General features: G+C 38.7%; 2 protein-coding genes across 2 annotated transcripts in view; one reads left to right on the forward strand and one right to left on the reverse strand.

Annotated features, from left to right (window-relative positions):
• The window catches only part of c6h1orf146 (chromosome 6 C1orf146 homolog), a 35,953-nt gene that overhangs the window by 8,050 nt on the left and 2,655 nt on the right, over positions 1 to 25,248 (reverse strand). The window lies entirely within an intron of this gene.
• Positions 14,458 to 25,240, forward strand: LOC117254314 (glomulin-like). Its single transcript, XM_033622507.2, has 18 exons — positions 14,458 to 14,683; positions 16,088 to 16,213; positions 16,951 to 17,061; positions 17,150 to 17,258; positions 19,211 to 19,460; positions 19,744 to 19,834; positions 19,942 to 20,108; positions 20,205 to 20,258; positions 20,344 to 20,374; positions 20,467 to 20,556; positions 20,686 to 20,727; positions 20,843 to 20,916; positions 22,879 to 22,963; positions 23,089 to 23,198; positions 24,367 to 24,430; positions 24,510 to 24,645; positions 24,733 to 24,827; positions 24,912 to 25,240. Exons 1-18 carry the CDS (start codon positions 14,639 to 14,641, stop codon positions 25,005 to 25,007), a joined length of 1,776 nt encoding a protein of 591 aa, XP_033478398.1. The 5' UTR covers positions 14,458 to 14,638; the 3' UTR covers positions 25,008 to 25,240.

The following is a 25,248-nucleotide window of genomic DNA, read 5'->3' on the forward strand; positions in this document are numbered from 1 at the left end:
TCGGAGTACATTTCTGCAAATCACAGATAAGTTACATTTGTATGTGTTACATGTGATAGATATGTTGAAAGTTAACATTTCTTTACATTTAAATTTTTAATTTTGTCTTGTGACAAACTTGTGGTTAATGTGTGGTTGGGAAAATATCATGTTTGAGCTTGAAATATCCGCTTTGGTCGCTACAAACACGGCTGGACATGTCCTAAACTGGTCAAACTGTTAAAAAATACCCACTTTTGTCAGTCTCAAACAAGTGGGAATCTCAAGGGCTGAAAATATGAAGCCCAGACAGAAGTGCCAAAAACTGCAGTTCTTTGAACGGCCAATTGAAGCTGGCTCCAGAAGTGGGTCAATCCTCAAAGAACTCCACGTTAAAATTCATACAAAAATGGTTTTGGTCTCTGCAGCTAATTTCCCTCTTAATGACAGCTGTAGAGGGGGTGAAATGTTGTATAACTTTCCCCATAACATTTTATCAAGGTTTAAAGTTACGCATAATTAAGGGTGGGCTGCTTTGAGTGACAGGCTGTCTGCTCATAGTGACCTCAGATCCACCCCTCACTCCTCCACAGTGCCAGCATCTCGCCCTAAATATGGTCACCTCTGGCTGGTGACGACCGTAATGCTGAACTCGAGGCTTCAAAAAGGGAGTCCACAAACAACATGCCGAGGTGCAACGCCTTCCAGCATCTCCTCCTCCTGATGAGAAACTCAAAGTACTAATGTAACATATCCATGGTTTCCAGAAACGTATAATGCCAACATTTATTCTGCTGACTGCCCTGACAAGACAAACATTCTTATTAACCCTCACCACATCTGATCAGGCACTGTAGCTACAAAATGTGGTACAACATGTGATCCCAGGCTAAACTTTATCATCACCAAGTTTCTAAACTAGTTCAGTCATGTTTTTATCAAATGAGCAACAAGGCAAAGATGTCAATCTACACTTAGTTTTGAGGACACAGAAACACCGTCAAATTTTTATCTTGAGTTTTGCAACAGAATTATCATGTGCCTTAATCAGAAAGCCTTCGACAGCCTACATACTGTACAGACCTCGGGCTTTTAAGTAGAGCTAAGAGACGGGCTTATTACACCTGCTTCAGCTTCTCTGCACTGGCTGCCAAATTATAAAAGGAAAATAAGGAATTAAAAAGTGTGATGTGAACTTCAGGGTTTTTAGCATATTTGCACTGACAAAATTTCAAAACCTTTCCATTAATTTTCAAGGATCTATGATAAAATTCCCATGACCTCTCACAACATATATGTACATTAACCAAACTGCACAGTGTACTAAACTCCAAATGTCAAGTGAAAATTAAAAAAAAAATCGTTTTAAATGTCTAATAGTTGGTTATGTTCTTATTCGCTTTAACTACAGGCACAGTCAATACATATTTAAAAAAAAAACTTTAAAAGCATTTATTTCAGTCTGGCATCGGCTTTCAAGCATGAGGGGAAACAACCTGTTGTCACATGTGGTTGGCTTTAGAAAGAAAAACAGGGTATGGCTTTACAATCATACAGGAAGCGAACACAGGCCTCCTGGGTGAAAGTCAGTGGTTATTGGATGCATCCACCATCCCTCTCAGCCACCCTGCTCGGACTTTAGCCCCCGTTGTACGGCTTCCAAAACAATGGAAGCTTCCAAAACAATAGAAGTTATTAATTTTCAATGACAGCCCGGCAACTTGGGGGACCTGGTCGTCAGCCGCTTGTCTTGGGCAACCAAAGCGACCGGAGCGGTCCGGAGGAGAGTTAAAACTAGTTTAACTTTATAGTAATAAGCGGTTCGGTGACAACCAATCGGAATGCTGACGTGCTTCGATGAAGCGGGTCCCAGAGAACAAGCCATGGAACTTTGTTTCCTACAGCACACAATATCGAGAAGTTTATTACTTGCGTTCGTGCCACTTAGTCCTTTATAATGTGTCGCTGTTCGGTTACAGAGACCAAAATAAAAAGAATGAGGCTTGGGGCTGCATCGCGGAGGTAGTTGGTTGGTCTGGTTTGGTCTGCTTTGTGGCTCCTTCAAATTGACAAGCACGATCAAACGTTCAATGATTCACGTGATGAGCGAATAGAGCGACCAAAGCTGCCACAAATATTTTTGACAGTTGTGCTTCTTGGGCGTCCGCGAGAGACTTTGCCTCTTTGGAAGCTTCTGGTTTGAACATACAGTTACACAACAATGACGACAGGCTGCTTGTCATGCAGACGTGAAAGGACGCCTTTTATCGTCAGTGTCTGACGCTGGAAGTCACTGCCAAAGCCCTGGTATGCGACAAACTTCGGAATGAGACTGGGGTGTGAAAACGTAAATGGCGCTATCTAAACCATTGTTTGTTTTGTCTGTTCTGGGCTACTATAGAAACATGGCTGTGAAACATGGCGATCCCCGTGGACAAGGACCTGCTTCCTTTGTAGATATAAGCAGCTCATTCTAACGTAACGAATCCACAACGATCCTTATCCAAAAGTTTCAAGAATTTTTACGAATGACTTTTCCAGGTCTGTACAATGAGATTTAGAATTTCGATGACTTTTCCAGTTTTTCCATGACTGTGGGACCCCTAGGACTTGTAAAGCATCACATGTCCAGGCAACTTACCACTCTATTAAATTTTGCAAAGCTCTTTTAAATTGCTTCTCAAGTCACAGTTTTTTCATACAGATTATACTGATTTTAGTAAATTCACCTTTGATTTTTCCGATTCCATCCCCCATTGTCTTTGAAATTATATTTCTATTTTGTATTTTTGTTTTGCACTTGTTGGTTTTGACTCTATGTTGTAGGTAATTGTTGTTTAGAAAAGCGCTCAAAAACTTAAGTTGATCATAATAACTGCTATTGCTTGTAATAATAATAATAATAATAATAATAATAATAATAATAATAATAATAATCATCATCATCATCATCATCATCATCAATAATAATAATAATGTTCTCAGCCCAAATGACACATACATGTAGGCTAATGCAGGTGTGAGTCTGTGTGTGGAGGGGATGGACAGTGTTGATGTTTTCAGTTTTCAGGCCTGTTTATAATGGCATGTCCCAAGGTGTTTGTGCATGTGTGTGTGATTCTATGACCACACACACACACACACACACACACACACACCAGTGACATCAGAAAATGGTGAAGGCCAAATGAGAGCCGACATTTTTCTCCGGCTGCCTTGAAAGCTTTCCATTAGCCAGGCTCTGTTCTGATGGTCTGGGGCCCTGAACAGCATGAGTCCATGGGGGACTGGCTGGGATGGGGACCCACCAGTTTGATGAAAGAGGGGGGGTTGGTAAGGCTGTCCGCTCATTTAAAGACATGTTTATCTGGTTCATTAAGCATTACATATCACTAGACAATTTGGATGTGAGCTGCCACTCAGGAACGAAGAGGCCGCTCTGCAGACACTCAGTCAGAACTTGTGTCTGTGTCACTCCCTCCTGCTCTCTGGGAGGTTTTACACATATCATTTTATATTCTGTAGCTGAACAAAAAGAACCTGTGTTCAATCCTTTTACTGCCTCTGCTCCTAAACCGCGTTCTTGCCTTGCTGGCCTGGTTTCGTCTTTTATCTGAAGCGATGTCTAATAACATATGAATCCTGAAGGTGACATTAAAAGGATCCACTCTTGCTAAAAGGCTTGATAACAAAAGATTCTCTTCTCTTCAGGGGAAAGAAAACACATGAAAAGGGAATCTTCAGTGACAAGGAAGAGAGCTTTGTAACCTTTTAGTGAGCAGTTGATATTCTTGTTCGCTCATAAAAGGTTTTTCATCGCTGGGAATTTGATGCGTGGAATAAAAAGCAGTGAGATCTATGCACAAATCTTTGCATGCTATACAGTTAATGTGAGCATACAACTGCATGTCACTGTAGAGCAGCAAACTACTCAACTAACTGCAAACTAATATGATAATCCGTTTGGGTATTTTCTAGTTTTCTTACTCCTCTATGACAGTAAACTGAATATTTTTGGATTTCCGACAAAACAAGACACTCAAGGATGTCATCTTGTACTTTAAGGAAACAGTAATCAAACGTTTTTCACCATTTTCTGACAGATTACCAACCGAACAACTTACCAGTTAATCAGGGAAAAAATAGACAGAGCGATTGACAAGAAAATAATCTTCAGTTTCAGCCCTAAATTATTAGAATTAGAATTAAAAGAGACTCTTAGGGCTGGAAATTGAACCCAAATACTGTCCATAGCACTTAGTATTTAAACAAAACAAAACAAAAAAAATCCTGCTCAGATTTTCACTTTTTTTTCCTTATTATTTCATCAGAGAGGTTTTGATTTAATTAATAATTTTGTTGATTTTAGATAGCATTTTTTAAGGGAAGTACTTGTACCACTACTGCTTGTGTTCAGAAAACAAACCTTTGAGAAGTGTGGCTTCTTTAATGACATGAAAAAGGATTTTGGGCAGGTAGAAAAGTAACATTTTAGTATCAGTACTAGAAGTGAGGTTCTATATATCTACAATATGGAAAATGAACAAATGACAACAAGCCCTGAATACACTGTGAAATTCAGGAAAAACTACTTGAAAGCACACCCAATATGGAGCTCTCAGTAGTGCTGGTTACTCTTATCCTACCACTCAAATGTTTAAATGACCATGTACATGTAAACTGATATTGATTTTTTTTAGGATTAGTTATTAGAATCAGTTATTTTTAAGAACGCAGATGGAGTCGACCTTTAAATCAATCACTGAGAAATGGACAGAGGATGACAGCTGTAAATCTGCCAAGAACAGGCCGTTCTCAAAAACTACACAGGAATGGAAAAAAAGCAATGTTGATGTCTTGTTGGCCGGATCAGTTCACAGTCCAGGCCTCAACTCAATTGATGATTTGTGGCTGGACTTGAAAAGGCCGTTCACTTCTGATCCCCATTCAAAGTGACAAAGGTTGAGCACTTTTGCAGAGAGGAAAAACCCAGTGTCCAGATGCATAAAGTTGATAGAAACATATCCACAGAGACTTAAGGCTGTAATTGCTGCCAAACCTGTATCTACTGAACACTGACTCGGAGTGTGTAAAAACTTATGCAAACATGTATTTTGTATTTGTAATGAATTTGGATCACTTTGTGGGGATCAGTTTTCCGGTAGAGTTCAAACACACACGCTTGCCCTGGCGTGCTATTTGTCCATGTGTGAGGTTGTTTAAAAGCATTTTAAATGACAAGGTTCTACCAAAAATGCATGTATTGGGGACGTTCGGAGCGTACATCTGGATAAATGAGACTTGGATCATACTGCACAAGTTGTGTAAGAGTTCGTAAATGGATGTTTTAATATAATTTTGTGCTTGTTCTATAATTTTTTATCCCAGTAAAGGGTTTTTTTGGGGAGTTTTTCCTTATCCACTGAGGGTCCAAGGACAGAGGGATGTCATATGCTGTAAAGCCCTCTGAGGCAAATGGTGATTTGTGATACTAAACTTTATAAATAAAAAAGAATTGAAGTCCCCCTCGCACTCCAATTCACCAAAATGTTTTCAATTTTTGGATTCACGATAGAGGCATGTGAGAGAAACAAAGTTTTTTTTCACAAATTCAACATAACGTGGGGTGAGTAACTTTCACAAAGAACTTCCACAGAAGTTAACCAACCAGACAACCAGAACAGGTGTCTAATTGAGACAGGTGTTAATTTGTCAAAATGTGTAGCTACACCGGGCTAATAAAAGGGACTGGGCGTTTAACTGGGACTAGGCTTTTAATTGAAGTTTTATGGTAAAATAATAATTTTGTGGTATTTCTTTGATTCAGTGTTGTAAAACAATATGAACACTTCCAAATGAATGAATACCTTAAAAGGGACTCTGTGCATAAATAAATAAACAAATCATGTACAGAACAACCTACTGTTGTGTAGCCAAAATGTTAATGAAGTAGTAAGATGTGTTAGAACAGAGGGATGTTTAGTGCCTCTATCAAATAAACATTGCGGCCTATATTATCTTTGCAAACAGCATATGATTTGTGAGTGAGCATGGCAGCACGGCATGTTATTTTGTGATACAGTTATCCCCTTAACCAGGCCTGATTGCAGCTATGAATCTTCCTAAAAAATTCATAAGATCCATTTCACAAATGACCAAGCCAAGCATGTGCCTGTATCCAAATAGCAAAGAGAGAGCGAGGCGAGGAAGATCTATAAGAGGAGCCCCGCAGCCAGAGGAAAGAGTACAAAATGACAAAGATTTATTCTCAGCCATGATCAAATATTTATGCTGAGGCATTCAAGTAAAGTTACTTTTTGTGTTCTGATTTAATGAATGATTTGAGCAGTGGCAGTGCTGGGAGGCACAGATGTTGGGTTTGCTGAAGCCTGCGCTAATGCCCATTCAGGGGTCTGTGTGGTCATGTGTCAGACTGCAGCAGGATCAAAGCAGAGTAATGACATTGTGGGGATCACAGCATAGAGGAGTAGGATGGTAAGTACTTCCACAGCCCCAGAGGTCTACACTGGGCCACGGCTGAGGAAGATGAAGCGAGAAAGGGGGGAATAAATACTAGATTAATATGTTGTCTTTGCTGGAAAATCTTGCAGGAGAAAAAGTGTTTTTATCAACACTTTATAGTTGATTACCTCATTTTTTTAATTAAACACACTATAGCCCACATATCTTTAAAGAATAATGTTAACCCAGTATCTCTAAATCTTTTTATCACGTGCCAGTACGTTGCCAATCACTCCATTAGACCGAGCAGCTTTACAATACGTCTGCATTCGGTGGGATTGATCCAAAATGACAAAGCCACAGTCAAAGGAAATGGATCCCGGCAGTGCAGTGACTCTCCCATTCTCCCTCTGGCATCCTCTGAAACATTAATGACGCCAAGCTGAATCTGATCTGGCATCTTTACTCAGTGTTTTATCTTTACTCAGAACTGTGCCCACCAATAACATTCACCTAACATCAACTGAAAATAAAAATAAGGAAACGTTTAATCAGTTGCATCAAAAAAGATGAACAATTCTTGAGAATTGGGATTAAACCTTATTTTTGGGGATTTTTTTTTTTTTATTTTCATTCTTCAATTAGCCTGGGAAAATATATTTTAAAAGATCAAACTTGTGATGGGCAAACCTCCCACTGATTTATTGTTTTCTTACATAGCATATCTAATAAATGTCAGAGGTAAGATCTGATGGAGCTGACATTTTACAGTTATACATTTATATATTATTTACTGATTTCACAGCAGTCATTTTATTTTTCAAAGTTGCTAAGAGTTTTCTCAATGCTTATTAAAATACTTATTTTTTAAACCATAATTCTTATTGGTTTTGATTGAGAGTTGACGTGTTATGGTTGAGACACACTCCATAGCAATATTATTTAATTAATTTATCATTAAATAGAAATCTGACCAGCATTCGTGCCTTTTTGGAAACCAGGAAGTGAGACAAAAGTCTAAGGACAGGAGTGATTTAGCTAACTTTTTTTTATTATTATTCCTGATCAAATTATGTTTTTATAGAAGTCTAACAGAGTTGACAAAAATCTGGGACACATCTTCAAAGGGCCAAAATGTTAATTAAAGAAACAAAGATGATTATAGCAATGAAACTGTGAATTTTTATCTGGGACAAGAGTATTTTCTGACACAGGCACTGACAAGCTTAGAGGTTAAAAATGAAAGCAGGTCAAAATATTTTAAAAAATCATATTTATTTCATATAAACTAATCCTTTAAAAAAAAATATTTCACCCCAGAATTCAAATTTGTGTGTTGATATGAATGGGTGTGCTTGTAAACTTCAGTTTTTTTAGGACCAAAATTGAAATTACGGTAGGTTTAAAATGAAAGACAAATAAATAATATAGTGTCTCAAAGACATTCATAACTAGTAGTGAAAGAAAAGATTCCACATGAAGTTGTAAAGTCTGTAAATTCAAAGAAGGGTCCGGATCAGATGACCTGAAAGGAAACTGTGAGGGGCCAGAATGTGCCAGGAGACATCTGTGGCAGGTGAAATAGAAGTTCTAACACTTGAGTGAACACTTAAACGGATAAAGGGAGTTTTTAAAAAAAGGCTAAAAGCTTCCATCACGTCCAAACAAGACATTGGTACCCCAAACACAGTGTGTCAGCATCTTTAAACACCGGAGAGAAGGGGGGATGACAAAATCGTTTTGACAGCCAGTTCACATGTAACATCTCCGATTCATCCACCTTGGGGAGTTGCTGGGCAGTTTTACCCCGCTGCCGGGGGAAACCAAGCCCCGTGTGTGATAGCAGAGTGGGCAGGGCTGAGCTTGTGTGCCGCGCCACGTGCTGCTTATTGATCAGAGTCAGACAGGGTGTCAGTCTCCACAGCCCAGAGATACAGCAGGCAAGCAGTAGTTATCTGTGTCTATTAAGGTGTCCGCTTTGTGTGTATTGATTGGGAACAACTCGACACTGGGAATTGTCATCAAAATGCCGATTTACAAAAGGCTGAGCAGGCGGCGGTGAAGTCTGCATGGTCCAGGCAATATGGATTTGTTGATGCAGTTAACCCCAGCGGTGCTCAATGCCAGACAGATGCTGCAGCTCAGGACAGACTAAGGCGTCCGGCCTGGGCCTTTGTCTCACCTTGGGAGCTTTCACCTCACAGCACACTGGTACATAAAGCAGCTTTAAGCCATGTTGAAAGATGTGAAAAAGACTGCACTACATTACCACTACAGCCTTTCCCAGAACACAAACAAAATGTTCACTAAACACGCTCACACACTCAGACTGCACCCGCACAGCCCCTCCCTGCAATTGTTTGCTACAGGGGCAAAGCTTTTACAAAAAGGGGCCAAGGTCAAGATTTTCCCTTGTGAGACCCCCATCTCCATTAGCTCTCAGTTCACTGGGGTATCTCTTTCCCCCTGAAGATATTAAGATATTCCACCTCTAAGACACTTGCAGACTCGCACCATCGGTGAGAGAAAAAGAAAAAGAAGACAAATGCCTGATGTAAACACATCCATGTCACTAGGACACAGACTTTCCCACTTACTGCTGTGGTATATAGCCACACAGATTCAGTTTTATCTACAGAGGTTTTGCAATTATTATTATTATTATATATGGGAGAAATTCTGTGTGAATGTCAGAGTTGAGTGAAGAGAGTTATCTTACATTATCTTCAGTGTCATAACTATGTGCAGAACAGAGGCCACTTAACTAACAAAAACACAGGTGAACTCATTTAAGGGGATTAGCATTGAGCGTAGTATGGCAATCACATATTTGCTTAGCAACAAATTCACATTTTCTGCTTGAGCAAAGAGGAAGGTACACTAAAAGTACCAAATCATTTATGAAAACACATCATACAGCATGTAGGATATGTAGACTATGTAGTTTTCTTATCAACAGATCATACTACAACTTAAAGTGTCAACATGAGAATATAAAGAAAGAAAGACTTACACGAAACAGACAATACCAAGACCGGTTATGGAAATCACTCAAGTACTGCACGCAACTATAGTTTTATGTTTTTGACTTGTAATTTACCAGTTACATCCATTTATAGCTACTTTAGCTATAAGTGTATGGGTTTTTAGCATTTAATAGAAAGCTCTTTGTGGCTTCATAACACCTGGGGTAAATATGTATTCTGTGTTATTTGGCTGAACCGAACATTCAAATCCATTCAAGATCCTTTAGAGCAAATCGTAAAGCAGCAATCACAAAGCAAATCTGGACCATATAAAAAAATATCTTGAAATCAAATTCATGCCCGGCTCAGAAAGCAGCAGTGAAGCTGAAGCAGGACCCGAGGGAGAGGCCCTAAACATGGCAGTTTTTCTTGACAAGCACAGCGGGGCCTGGGGAGGTTTTTGGGCAGACAGGAGAGCTTGCAGCAGTCTACAGAGGCCTCGGGGGGAAGCCGGCTGGATAAATAGTTCACTTAGAACCTCTCGCTCTCTAAGAGGTCACCAAGGAAATATGGGATGGAAAGGGGAAAATGGAGAGGCTTTATCTCGCTCTCATAGGATTGCTGCTTGTTTGTATACTAGACTGCTCCATAAATAAATACTGCACTATCTGCTGCACGACTGAAATGATACAGTCAGCCTTGTTCATTCCTGCTTTTTCTTTCAATCAAAGAACAAACTAATGTATCATGTGTTCTATAAGGACGTCACCATGTAATAAACCTTAAGATAAACCTCTACCTTCAAATTTCATTAGAGAGACGTACATTAAAAACAATTCAAACTATGACCCTGACTTCATCTACTCCAGCTGGAACTAATGCAAGACTGTCCTCCACACACCTTGTTACACTGTGTTGTTGTCGTCCAGCAAATTAAATATAAATGGAAATGTGATATCAGTGACCTGAGATACACGTATGCCTCTGAACACTGCCGACCGCTCCCCACATGCCTACAGACTGTCATACAGTATCTTCACCTGCCCTGAAGATAGCCCAGAATATTCATTCATGGAAATCGATACTTCAGTCAGAGCTTCCAAATAAATTTATCTGCTACTCTTAAGATGAATTACAGGTGTAAAGCAGCAGATAGTGAGTCAGATTTCACACTGGAACATTTTATCTCCTGACACAATGATACAGGTAGCAATATAGATTAACAGTCTCACTGTATGTATGCCATTAGCCACTGTTGTGTTGCTGTTTGTTTAAGTGTTTGTTGTGTTAAACAGGGACTTCACAACACAACTAACAACTGTGTGAGCCAATCGGTGGGCTCACATTCAGTGGCGCTGCTCACGATTGGGCAGACGGGTGTATGGGCAGGAAATCTGACACCGTGGAGATCACTACTGTGCAGACTCTAGGCGTTTCTCAATATGCGTTCTTGCCTGTACTTGTGTTCTTGCTCTGCCCGCTCCATCGGGGATGCATCAGGAGGTGACTTGTGTGGACTTTTGACAGCCAGTTATCCCAGAATGCATTTCTCACAGACCAGCGGGATTGGCAGCCGTCCTTGGGAGTTTGTACTCCCGAGTCGAACTTGCCAAGTCCGAACTCCCAAGTGTGTGTGTGTCCGAACTTGGCGTACTTGGTATTGAGAAACGCCTTCTGGCTCCAAATGACGTCACCAAATCAAGATGGCAGCGGCCATATCCGGGATATTTTAGCTTCACTTCTATACAGTTGGTCCATCTTTATATACAGTTGGTCCATCTTTATATACAGTCTATGTTCTGGACCCTAACACCTCACCCATGGGTCATTTCAGACGACTGAATGTAGGCAGTATTTTACTCTTACTGTAGATTCTTACAAAAAAAGCTAGGTTTTTATATTCTATTTTTATTTTGATCCTTACTGTGAGCAAGTTCTTATATTTTGCACCTTACTGTTATGTAGTTTATATTTAGGTTCATATTTGCTGTACGTTGCCTTTCCTACTTTGCTTCAGTCCTTGTATAATGCATGTTTTGTATCTGCACTCCTCTATCTTTGTGTTGCAACTGCTGCACAGCAATTTCCCTCTACATAAATAAGGTTCTGTCTTATCTTATCTTAACCATATGGATTTGCCCTCATGACTGCATAGATTGTTTTTCTTGACACATGACGGAATGCTTGATGAGCAGCAACCCAAACATCATAGGTGTAAGACACTGCAAAAAATATATATGTACTGTAAATTCATTCTAACTTTGATGTCACTCATGTTTTTGTTTTCTGGGATTTGGGCTGTCTCTAAAGATGTGACCAGAGCTCTGTTTAAAGTCCAAAACTGACAACCACATCTGGAACTTCAATTATCTCGTTCCCATGCATTGAGAAAATCGTGGCCATGGAATAGGATCTCATTTTCACACACTATTTATTTATGGCCACGTAATATTTTATTTTTTGCCGTTGTCGCCAGGTGGGTCTGAACTTTTACCCCTACATGTGCAGATAGTTCTTGTACTGAAGTAAAATCTTGAATGCAAGACTTTAACTTATAATGAAGTATCTTTACATAGTGGTGTGCCAACTTTTACTGAAGCATAAAATCTTAACACTTCCTTTTCTACTGTCTGTGTGTCCATTAGATGATGAACCCACAGATTCACAGGCCCTCCTGACAAACAGTGCCCTCCTGAGTTGGACATTGGTCATTGCTTTTACTCATTCATTCAGGCACTTTGATTCCTTGTACTGAAAAATAAAAATAAGCCAATCAGGGAGCCAATACCTTTGCTAAGATGACGCAGTGATTTTAATGTAAAGCTGAAGTGTCACTTTTTCTGGCTTGTTTTCAGTATTTTGTAACCACCACTACAAGAGCAGCAGGAGTTAGATTTCAGTGAAAATGATTCATTTTAGGTCGCAACAGTCATTTAGATGCAAGTCTAAACTATAGGTTTTCCCAAGACATGGTTGCTTTTAAAGTGAAAAATGATAAAATAAAATACATTTTTGCCTTTCATTTTAATTCACATTGTCAAATAATTTGTCCATGAAATATCAGAAAATGGTGACAAAAATGTCAGTGTTTCCCAAATCCATAGATGACATCCTTAAATGTCTTGTTTTGTCCATGGCTCAAACATATTTATTTTACTGTCATAACAGAGCAAAGAAACCTGAAAATATTCACATATTGAAGAAGGTGAAAGGTGAAATTAAAGAATTTTGGCTTTTTTCTTTGACTCAAAATGATTAACAGATTAGTTGTTTGTTTTTGTTTTTTTTAAGTCAAAGCCTACTTACTAGCTTTTTTCTGGGCTTCATCTGCTCTGTAAGTTCAATGAGCAAAATCAAATTCAAAGTCGCTTGTATTTTAATTTCACCAACACAATTATAATATAACTCATCTAATTTGATGTATCAGATAATCTGCTGTGTATAAAGCAATTGAAATTACAAGCAGACATAAATAATATCATAAACACATACTGATCCTATTTACTTTTGTATTTCCTCCACACAGGATCCACTGTCGAAGCAAAACCTCATCAGCCAGTAATTAAGAATGACAAAATCAGGGACAAACATGGAGTGAGAAGCAGTGTGTGCAGTGTTTGCTTTGTGGCTTTTGTGTAAGGCTTTCATCACACAGCAATACAGAGAGCAAACCTGATGCGGCAGATGTTGGCTAAATCCGACCGTTCAAACACGCTTCTCTCCCTATTCATCTAAAATCAGGACTTGAGCTGCTCCCTTACTGAGTCTGTTTGACTGGAGCAGGAAGTCAGTGATTGTACTTCTATTATATTACGCACACACACCCGAACGCCGGGAGGGAAAAGATGATCCGAGCCTTTGAAGCCTTTGTGTTTACACAGAGGAGCAATGTGTTGTCATTAGACAATCATGGAAAGGCACTCTTAATCCTTGTGCTTCTCTGTACAACAGGCTCTTCCATTTAATTATAAAGGGGAGTCAGCATGTGTCACAGGTGGATTTATTTGCCTTACATATACTCACAAATCACAATAAAGGTCAGAGCAGAACTGCTTATGTTACAGAGCCTAAACAAATCATTATCTCTCATAAAATCAAATTCAGAGGAACATGGCAGTCGTTTTAACCCGACCGCTTCAAGTCATACGACCCATTATTGTTGACCTTTCCCCAGATTTCAATTGCAATTGCTAATATACTCCATTGAATCACCAAAAAAGTTATCTTACCCGAATAACTTTGGATTAGTTCAAGATCAAGCATTAAAATATTACTCCCTATACTAAATAAAAAGTGACGCAGCCACAAAAATTTGAGTTCCACAAATATTCTTTTTCTCTTTAAACATCTTAGAATATTTTCAATGCAAACAAAATGCATTTTGCATATTCAGTATTTACAGTTGGTCAAATAAAATTACCCTTATTAATTACCGTACAAACTGGAGCACTTGCCTGAGAAACCCTGGATGTCGGATGCACTTTTCACGAATTAATCGAGCACTTGTTATCGTGGAAAAAAAAGTTTAATAATTTTGAAATGGCCATATTTTAAAGACCTAATCAAAAATATGATCAAGTAAACCTTAATAATGTAATTACAATCCAATTACACATTTCAAATGTTATCCGGGTTGATTATAAATACTTATTATTTGTCATCTCATTACGTGATCCTGGCTACATGTAATCCGTTACAGTTACAGAATTTAAATACCCCAGTAAAATAAGTGGCATATCCCCACCTACAGCGCAGGAAATCAGTCACATATTTCAGTGAGTGGATGTGTAAGTGGGTAGCAGAGCGTGCTAGATACAAACACATTTAGTGCACTTTCACTGGATTACTCAACTATTTAGAGATGGGTCTCTGGTTCAATATATTTGGGGTGTTTCCAAAGCGTGACCGCCTCTGCGCTATGTATTCTACAGAACTGAAAGCACTATTGGACTGGATCCTTCCAGACACTTCCACGTTTTTCTGTGACCACACAGAAGCACTCTGGTTTAATCCTATTACATGTCAAGCACAAAGGGAGATAAGAGGTTTATGTTGGGGTTCCATAGAGACCGAATCTGTCTCTCCCCTCGGGACACCGAGAGCTTCACATTTGGTCATTTTGATACTGCCGTTGACACTAGTTCTTACAGCTGCCACAGCGTCTGTTGTGGAGCATTGAGAATAAAGACATACTGATAATAGGATTGCCTGCACGTGGTGGGGAAACACTGATGATGATGAACGAAGATCAGGTGGATGACATGATCCAGAGATGGGTGAGTAAACAATATTCTATCACTGTAGTGCAATTTATCACCTGTCATAATGATACCTCAGAGCGTGACCTTCACGTGAGGGGAACTTTTGAAGGGTGCACTTTTAAGAAATCCATCACCCATTTCGATAAATGAGTTGATGGTGTCACACTCAACAAGAACTGGTATACGTATAAAAAAAAAACTGTACGAGTACTTTAAATGGTGACCTGCACGAGTACTTGTCATTCATTTCAATCGTTTGCCGTTCTAAGGTGGCAATGCTATAAGAGATACCATGCTGTTTCCCTTGCAAACTTAAGGGCCTGTAAAGATCTTTCAGAGAACACATTGTGATTGAGTCTCTTGCTAGCTACACAAACATGAACTTGAATTAGCTGCAGCCACAAGCCTTTGGCTTCAGTTAGCAGAAGGCTAAGCTATTAGCAATAGTCTCTCCATCTCTGAAACACTTTGTTGATACCGATACGTGATTTATTTAAGCGTCAACCCCAGGGTCTGAGCAACAAAGCCAACGGCAAAGTGCCAAAAACTGTAGTTTCTCAAATGGCAACTTGAGGCTGGCTCCAGAAGGCAAATTTGCGAATCCTAGGATAGTGATGGAATGGCCCTTACTCTGCCTCTGACTGGCTTAGCCTGACATTCTTACCCTAACCTAACCAATCCCACTCCAACCAGCGAAGGCAACAAGTACAAGCCAATCATAGGGAGTGTAGGGTGGGTCATTCCTTCAGTATCCTAGGAACTGCAAATTTGCCTCCGGAAGCCAGTCAATCCCCATAGACCCCATGTCATAATTAAGGGTGTGGCCACTCTGAGTGACATCATCTCGGGCTCTAAGTCAGATCCATCCCTCACTCCGCCACAGCTCCACCCTGTTGCCCAAATATGTTTGCTTCTGACTCTAAAAGTCCAAAATGGTGAAGGCATATCGAGGCTTTAAAACAGGAGTCCACAAACTAATTGGTGACGTAACAGTGGCGATGACATTTTCTTTCATTCAGTTGATGGTTTCATTAAGTTCAATGTCAGAGTCTCTTTTAGATCATTTTTAGTTTGAACTGAATCAGACTTTCACCATCTGAAGGGACACGCACATGCATCTGCATTTGTAGAACAGCCAGTGGGTGCGCAATCTTTCCAAAATGACCGGTGATTAGCCAAAGTCTCCCATCAGGGGCTAGATTTTCTAAAGCCTAAAAAGGACAAGCCAAGACAGCATGCAGAAGTTTTTTCTCAGACCACTTTAATTACAATATGCTCCAAGTTTATTATGGAGTTTTTACCCAATGATGCCCAAAACACTTTCTACCCCAGCTTTCAAATTTTGTTTCATATGGTTTATGCTCAGAATGAAAATCTGCGTGATAAATAACAGGTGTCCTGCCTCCATCTCATATTTAGCGAAATACTCCAGAGGACAAATTGAAGCCCGAGGACTACCAGCAGTTCAAGAATTTGGGATCTGCCTGTCTCACCCAGGGTGACAGCGCTCAACTACTGAAATTCCTTCACGATGAGAAAAACCAGGTATTTCTCCTCTGCCAGATCTGCTTTATTCTCCACCTCGACTCATAGAGCTCACACCTTACACATATGAAGTGACAGTGACAGTGTTAATCTGTCATACAGCACTTAAAGCACATACACAGTAACATTGCAGCCTCCTGAGCAACAACAGCCACATACTGTATCTACCGAAGCAAACAGCAGCAGCCACTTCCCCACTACCAAACTATGCTAAACATTAAAATGCAGCCACCAGTCTGTGCCTCTTGACCCGAAGGTGTGGGGAGGAAACAGGCAGATATTTAGTCAGATTTCTCGCTCCACTGACAACCCTCTTCAATATGGCACTCCTCTAAGTGCCCTTGGTTGTCCCATCTCTCCATGCTTCACGTAGTCGTGTGCAACGTACTTTTAGAAGTATGCGTCATTTCATACACCTTCTTCTTTTTGAGGCCAAAGCAATCTCAAGAGGTTCGAATGATTGATTATCAAATGAGAAATCCCTGGCTTTGAACGTAGAGAATAAACCTTGGACATTGGGGGAGATACTTTTAAAAGCCAGAGCACAACCAGTAAACTGCACAACCCATCATGTGTGTGTGTGTATGTGGTTCTAACTTTTCTTTTCAGCAAAGCATCAGAGACTCTCAAAATGTAAAGTCAAAAATAGATATAGTGTTCTGTTGGTACATTTCAAATCAATAAATTCTGCTCTTGTAACGTGCGGAGACTTTCATTGTTTACTCTTTTGTACTTAGGGGATTGTGAAGTCTATGGGCTGTGTGCTCATTGCACCTCTTGTAAATGAAGTGGTTCAAAAAGAGAAGAGTCTCGATCACTGCCAGGCTGCCATCACACATCTGACCAAGGTACATACCAAAAATTCACCTATACAATGTGACATGATCCTTTCTATACATCAGGTACATAATGTTTAATGTCTGTTCTGTCGTCTAGACATGCAGGCCAGATGAACTCCTGCATAGCTTGCTGGCACTTGTTGAAGACATTGATCCAGGCACCATTTCTGAGACCATTTTAGCCCTTGTTCCACATCTTCAAACAGGTGACAGAGCTCTTGATTCAATGCTATTACTTACTCACACTCGCGCTTTCTATGACACCTGCAACTCTTGAATAATGCATGAAAAGAGTTTACATTGTCCTATGTCAATACTGTGTATTATACCAACAATTTAAATACTTTACAAAGTGAAATATTACATTTGCTCATAATCTCTATGATATGTAAAGAACCATCATGCAAAAACTACCACACTCGGAATTTCTGAAGACAGAGAGACATAAAGAAATGTACGAGGGCCTATAGCAACTCTTATAACGCATACTGCAAGTGCTTATAAACCTCACTGCTAATACTGCTTTAAAAAAAACAAAAAAAACCCCACACACACACACATATATATACATGTGTATATATATATATATATATATACACACATGTATATATGTGTGTGTGTGTGGGGTTTTTTTTGGTTTATATATATATATATGTGTGTATATATATATATATATATATATATATATATATATACACACATATATATATATATAAACAAAAAATATATATATATATAAACAAAAAAAAAAAAAAAAAAAAAAAATATATATATATATATATATATATATACACACACACACACACACACACACACACACACACACACACACATATATATATATATATACATATATATATATATATATATACATATATATATATATATATATATATATATATATATATATATATATATATGTATGTATGTATGTATGTATGTATGTGTGTGTGTGTGTGTGTGTATATATACATATATATATATATATATATATATATATATATATATATATATATATATATATATATATGTGTGTGTGTGTGTGTGTATATATATATACATATATATATACATATATATACATACATATATATATATATATATATATATACATATATACATACATATACATATATATATATATATATATATACACATACATATACACATATACATATATATATACATATATATACATACATATACATATATATATATATATATATATATATATATATTCCTTGATATTAGCTGCCAAAATCAAAAATAAATGACTCGATGAAAAAATTAATATGCCAATAAATGTCCCGAAAATAGTATTAAAAATACATGTAAGCACTGATGAAATGTAACATAAATTGATTATGTTTTAATTTGCGTCTTTATTTATTTACCGTATTAATCCCCTATTGGTGTACCTTCCTATTTTAATTGTTTATTTATTTTACATTCTTTTTTATCTCATTTAAAATGTATTATTTATTATCATTATTATTATTATTTTATCTATAATTGTATTTATTTTTCTTTTCTTTTCTTATTTATCATGTTCCTAAAACTTATCATTTTATTTATAAAATTCTTTCTGCATTCTTGGTCATTCAAAGTTTGGTCAACTGACGGCAATGTTTTCTTCGAAGGGCAACTTTTCCCCAGTTGGTTGACTGACAAATTCTTTTTGGGGGGGGGGGAATAATGTCATATTACTCTATTTATCAAGTGATTTACTAATTTATTTCTGCAACAAATATATCTAGGAACATTATTAATCATGCAGCTCAATGGATGCACTGTAGTTGTAGTCGTCAGTTGCCAGTTTATTAGGTAGAGGAGATGTGTTTCTGGTAGTTAAATGTGGTGAACAAAATAATAGACACACCTGTCAGTATAATGCAATACAACTCACCAGCAGCACAAACTGCAGCCTCCAACATGACCATTCAGTTGAATCAGCACCTTTCAACAAAAACTATACATTACGACATTCATGAGGGGAGGAATGTACCTAATAAACTGGCAACTGAGTATAAGCTTATTAAACATCTATATGTGTTCATTGATAGTTTACTGCCAATCAAGAGAATACAGTTGTTTAAAATATGGGGTTGGCTCCCTCTGCTGCACACTGACGCTAACAACAGCCTTGTTTTTTGTAAAGTGTTGCTTCAGCTGGATGACAGAAAGGCAGCGAGTGTGGGTTTGGTTCTGGCCGCCCTGCAGAAGCAGCTGACTCGCCTGCCTGTGCCTTACACCCATCGGCAGGCGGAGGCTGATGAGCACGGTCTGTGTCGCTGCTGCAATGCCTTGGCTGCGTTTACGAAGCCATTCATCGAGGAGGTGAAGAGGAAAAATGGAAGCTATGTTGCCACCTCTGAGAATGAGGAGCTAAGGACTGAGCTGCTCAAGTTGTAGGTTTTTACCTCTGTTTTTTGGGGTTAAAGGCAGAGTAATGGGATGTTATTAAATTATTATTGGAGATATTTCATTTGTTTGTAGTTTTTCTATCTATGTGTCAATCGTTGTTCATTTTTAGCAATGTTTTAGTTTATTTTTTTATTTTTTCTTCCAGTTATGGTAAGGAAAAGCTAAAAGAACTTGAACACTTTTCATATGAAGTTAAAATATTAATCTTACAGCAGAAGTGTCAATGACAAAATAATTAGAAAAGGCTATGGTTATGATTATCTGCAGCTGCATGAGGAGCTTGAGGGACCCTCTGCTCGAGGCTGAACTGAACCGAGACAGAAAATCGTCACTGTGGCTCTTTGCAACAGAGATAATGGTATAAGCGAGTTCTTCCTATTTTCTATCAAAGGGCAGAAAGCAATTGAACAGTAGGTGGTGTTTCAACAGGATTTTGGCACTTAATTTCACTGTGCATCACTACAGGTCACACTACCTGCAATCCAAGAGTCTCTGTCAGAGCTCCTGTTCTTCAGCCCTCTAAAGAAAAGCCCCCAGATGGACGACAGTCAGTCAAAAGAGTCTAGAGCTTGTCTGGCTTATCTACTGTTTGTCCAGCTTATCACCATCGACAGCTTTCCAGCAGTATTCAGGTGAAATACTGAAAAGCCATAAATGTGGTCAGCTTGATGCTCATTTTGTTGTCCTGTGACAAACTATTTACATGACACTGTTTCCTTCTGTTCCAGTCCTGTATTCGTTCTTCAGTGCAACATGGAATACATCAATCAACTCCTCAGCATGTATGCTGTCAGTACAATATGAACTGAATATAAATTCCTGTTTCAAAATGACTGATTTCATCGTGTATTCTTGTTTCTGTAACAGCAAAAAGGAATCACATTTGCTCAAAGGACTGGTAAGGCCACATCAATGTGCAGAAAGTTTTAGAGATGAATGAAAGCAGAAAACTGAGGGCTTACTTGGGCTTAATTGTATATTTTCACTCAGGCGCTGTATTCAAAAAGCCTGGAGAGCGTGCAGGACAACAGCCTTCCCGTGAGTCTACAGGAACTGAAGAGCTTCTACAGTGTACCACAGGTAAGACAAGCACACCAATGCAATGTGGGCCAGCTGGCACACTGATGTACAGGTGGAGATGATACGAATTCATAAACTTTATGAGTAATTTTGACCAATCTGTGACTTGATGTGTGCTTGAATTCACAGAGCCTGCGGCAACTTCTTACTGACTGCCCAATGCAGCATTTGGTGAGTAGAGGGCAATTATGCTTGATGAGAGGGACGTACTCTACATCTGTGAAACACAACAACTCGTTGAGTTTTCTTTCTTTTTTTTTTTTTTGTATGATCACTGCTTCCCCAGAGAGAATCTGGACTACAAGTTCTCCAGCTCTTCATCAATAAATTAGACCTCGAAGCAAAGCACAAGTTCTTTAGGTGAGAGACCAAACCTAACATTCATGTGCATGAATAAGACTACATGTTCCACTTCACATTTAAAATCTACTATATTTTGATCTTTATAGGTTATCAAATTTATACAGAATACTTTTTGGTATCTGTTTTATATTGTACTTTTAATACATTCTTCCTAGTTTAAACTGCAACTGTTTTTTTTTTTATCATGCTACAACCTATTTTCCAACTTTTCAGCAATACATCACATTTAAAGGGTGACTTTTTCCAACCTGGACCCTATTTTCCCATGTTCCTATGTCAAAGTGACTAAAGTACTATTCGGACAGGATTAGTTTTACATATGGATGTGGACTAATGTCAGTTTACCACAGGATGTCTGTGATATAAATGTCTGATTCGCACGGGACAAGAAATCTCCGTAATTCTACCAGTGATGGGAGTGGTAACTTCGTCACATCACCCCCCTGTGGGCATGTGCGTGCTACGTTGCTTCCTGTATGTGTTATGTGTACGATAATAATAATAATTAATGATTAGCCCAATGTGAAATATTGCCCATGATCAGGATTGTGTGTACACAACGATTAGCAATATGGATTTATATTAGGCCTACCTAACACAACCAGAAGTCTCGTGGCTCTGAAAAGTGCTTTCTTCTCAACCTTTTTGATTCGTCTCCCACGTAGGGCTATGCGATCATTAGAAGAATGTCCACTATCACGACTGTTGACAACACTGAATGCTTCTTCAAGCGCCTCCATCATCAAAAAAAATGCGGAAAACTAGTTGTAAACACGGGAAAATGGTTGTAAACAGGACACGACAAAATATTTACATACATTTTTACAGAGGATTGCGTTCGTACAGGATTAATATTACCCAAGGTATTTTCTCCAGACCATTTTACAGAAGGTAAAAGTCACTGTAATTTTTACTGACATTGTCCATAATGATTACAGACATGGCGCGTTCGGACAGGACTAAAATCCCTGGTAATAATTACTTTACCCCACGTCTCCACATTAAACTAATCCCGTCTGAATAGGGCTTAATGGGAACAACAGTTTTTTAAACTGGTCTAGTACTGAGTGAGACAGCTGCAGTCAGCACCTGCAAAATAGGCTGCAATCTCTGTGGACACTGAGCACCATCAATTAACATCTACTAAAAGTGCTTGTTTTTGCCACTGACGGGCTCGGATTGTTGTTGTAAGTGTCCGACATCAGTATGGAAGGGATTCCTACAGAGATAGATCTTTCTGTTAGAGTAAGATCCTTTTTGTTTCAGTCATTTTAGTATTGACAGCCAGCATATTATCACCTCTAACTGGGTGCATTATGGATTTATTTCAACCAAACCACAGTTGGTGTTGGCTGGAACAGTGCAGAGACAAATTAAGACAGCTTTCAAGAGTTTCATTTCGCATCTGTCGACTTTGAATGAAGTGTGTTTTATGATGATAAAATTAAAAAGTCTGGTGGGTTTGATGATAGTGATTTCAGGGCCATTTCTGTTTTTTTAAAAAAGCATTGTACTCTTTAAAAAAGAGGTCTATCTCTGTAGAGATAAGTCCATAATGTTGTTGGACACTTAGAATACCAATTTGAGCCTGTCAGTGACAAAATCAAGCACTTTCAGTGGATGTAAATGCCCCGAGTTGAGACACTGCAGCCTGTTTCGATACTGCTACTGCAGTGGTCTCGCTTACTACTGGACAAATTTTAATAGCTGTTGTTACAATTAGTCACTTAAAAACAAAAAAACTGTAAAATAGGGTCCAAGCTGAAGTACACTGAAGTTACCCTTGATTGTGCTCCAGTGTTAAACTGTTGGGCATGTTTTAACATAATTTGACAGATTTACCTATATGTACATTTCTAATTTATATTCTATCTTTATTTGCTGTGTTCTTTTTCTGTACCTACATCTTATCTTACACTGATGTGAAAACTATTACGGAAACACACATTTCCGTTGCAGGTGCATGTTAAAAACCAGCAACCATGTGGGAGTAGAGAGTTACATAGTGAAGAACATCAGGAGTCAAGTTGAATTTTCTATGGAGGTGAGGTGAAAGAAGACTTGGGCTTACAAATGTCACATGGTTATATTCTGTAAGAATTAAGAAGACCCCGCCTTTGTATTTGATGATTTTATTTGGAGGTGTTTAATCTACATTTGCTCCTCCAGCCGGGTAATGCCAATAAATGGTTCCTGGGGGAGGAGTTTCTCTCGTTGCTGGGACTGGTTTTCTGTTTGCCGCAAGGTGCTGAGACTGATTTACTTAACAATATGGACAGGTAAGGAACATGTACAACAGCTTAACATTCACACATGCCTGCGCATTTGTTACTTTTAAGTCCACACCAGGCATAATCCATTAACGACAGAAAACATAGAGTTACCATTTTCCAAAGAATGCCGCAAATTTTGGAGGCCTTCTGGCTATCTGAGACATGAATTGAGGACAGCCACCAAAGTCAGACGTTCTTCAAATCCTACACATAAGTATTTTTATTTAGTCAAATCACAAACCACATACATGAAAATGATGCCAGCTCTAAATATACATCTCCAATATGCTTCGTCCTACGTTAGAGATATGGAAAATCAAATGTACAACTAAAATAAAGACTACATTTCATGTCATATGGAGCTAAATTAATGTAGATTTGGATGTAGAAACGTATGTGGCACTATCCATTTCAGCTTTATTTAAAGGTCAACTCCATCTGCGTTCCTTTGTGGGTTTTTCTAATGGAAACACCCACTCAGCCATTAACGACAAGCAGCTATATAAGTTAGAGTGCTGATAATTATGGTAACTGAAAGGTTAGTTCAGATTATTTGAAATGGGGTTCTCTGAGGTTCTTATCCATTGTCAGTGTATTACTTTGAGTAAATGGCAGTCTAAATGTTCCCAGTTTGGAAAGGTGGAGGGAACTGAGGCAGTTATATTGCTCTCTCTAAAACCGCCAGACTCCTTTGACAGAAACAGTAATTTTAACTCACAGAACATGGGAGTTGCTGGTCTGCCACTGCCTCGCTTAATTAGTTTGTTTGTGTTATTGTATTACTTTCGGATTCAAACTTGGTAACAACAGCTTTCGTGCCAGTTACGGGGTCAGAGGAATATAGCTAATTTGGAAGACTGATAACACACAGCTCTTAAAGAAGACTTGGCTTAGTGACAAAGACACTAAAACAAGTACTTCAACCACTTGATTGTTCAGATTTGAATACATAAGGAACACTGCTGAGGAGAAACAGAATGGCATTAAAACCTCATAAGAAATAAACAAAAAATAATGGACCTACACTTTAAGTTACAGACCTCTGTGGCTACTTTTACCATTTGCAAAACAATCTCGCTTACTGAGACTTAAAGACAAAGGTCTGACATTGTGACAGCTGGGACTCTTCATCCAGTCTGAGCCATGAAGCAATGCCCTGTCTTTGTTCATCCAGGATAATGGAGAGTCTGAATCTTCTACGCTACCTCGTCATCAGAGACAAAGAACTGAGGAGCAATGTAAGTCAGCCTAATTCAGTACTTTCACTGCCAGCCTGGTTAATGCAGAGAGCTGATGATCTACTCCTCCTACCTACAGACAGCTGTGTGGGAAGAGCTGTGCAGGATCAAAGACGAATACCTAAAAATGCTGCGTGTGTGTATCAGCATATCAAGGGGATATCATTCGGCTGAACTGAAGGCACTGAGGGAGGATCAAAAGCTAAAAGCAAGAGGTAGGCATTAGCTTTTAATCTGTAGAACAAAATCACTTTGGAGTAACCTTGCACAAATGGTGGAACTATCTCTATTTCCCTCCTCAGAAGCCAGAGATGCTGCCAGATCCACCAGATTAGTCAAAAGCATAACAGTGAAAAATGAGAAAGTGTCCAATATGTCCCCAGAGGTCCAGAACCAGGTACGGAAACATTCTCTCCTATAATTTATATTTTAATTCTGGCCTTTGTAGAACCAGCACACTGACTATTCTCATGCCTTGCAGGTGTTGCAGAGTGCTTTGGTGACATTTGACCTGATGGAGAGTCTTATAGCCCGCATCGAAGAGATCGCAGAGGAAAAGCTGAAGATCCTAAACTAAATCGAGGTGCTCAAGTGTCACTTCAGACCGCTGGGCTATTTTCAGAAATGCTGTTTTAATATATTTGCTATTACAAACACTTGTTGAATAAATTCTTTTTTCTACACCAAAGTTTTTGTAAGAATATAAAAAATAGATTAAACTGTGCTAACACATCTTTTAAACCTGCTTTTGTATATTTTCCAAGTAAAGCTTGTACTGGTTAGCATCAAATAAAACAACCCAAGTGTTAAGTGTGTGG

The sequence above is a fragment of the Epinephelus lanceolatus genome, chromosome 6, assembly GCF_041903045.1.
Source record: "Epinephelus lanceolatus isolate andai-2023 chromosome 6, ASM4190304v1, whole genome shotgun sequence".
NCBI lineage: Eukaryota > Metazoa > Chordata > Actinopteri > Perciformes > Serranidae > Epinephelus > Epinephelus lanceolatus.

Bases quoted from the DNA above. Each gene is read 5' to 3' on its own strand.
- LOC117254314 (XM_033622507.2), top strand. From the start codon at position 14,639: ATGATGATGAACGAAGATCAGGTGGATGACATGATCCAGAGATGG. The intron at 20,109-20,204 runs GTGAAATACTGA...CTTCTGTTCCAG, and splicing joins AGCTTTCCAGCAGTATTCAG to TCCTGTATTCGTTCTTCAGT. The intron at 24,646-24,732 runs GTAGGCATTAGC...TTCCCTCCTCAG, and splicing joins TCAAAAGCTAAAAGCAAGAG to AAGCCAGAGATGCTGCCAGA.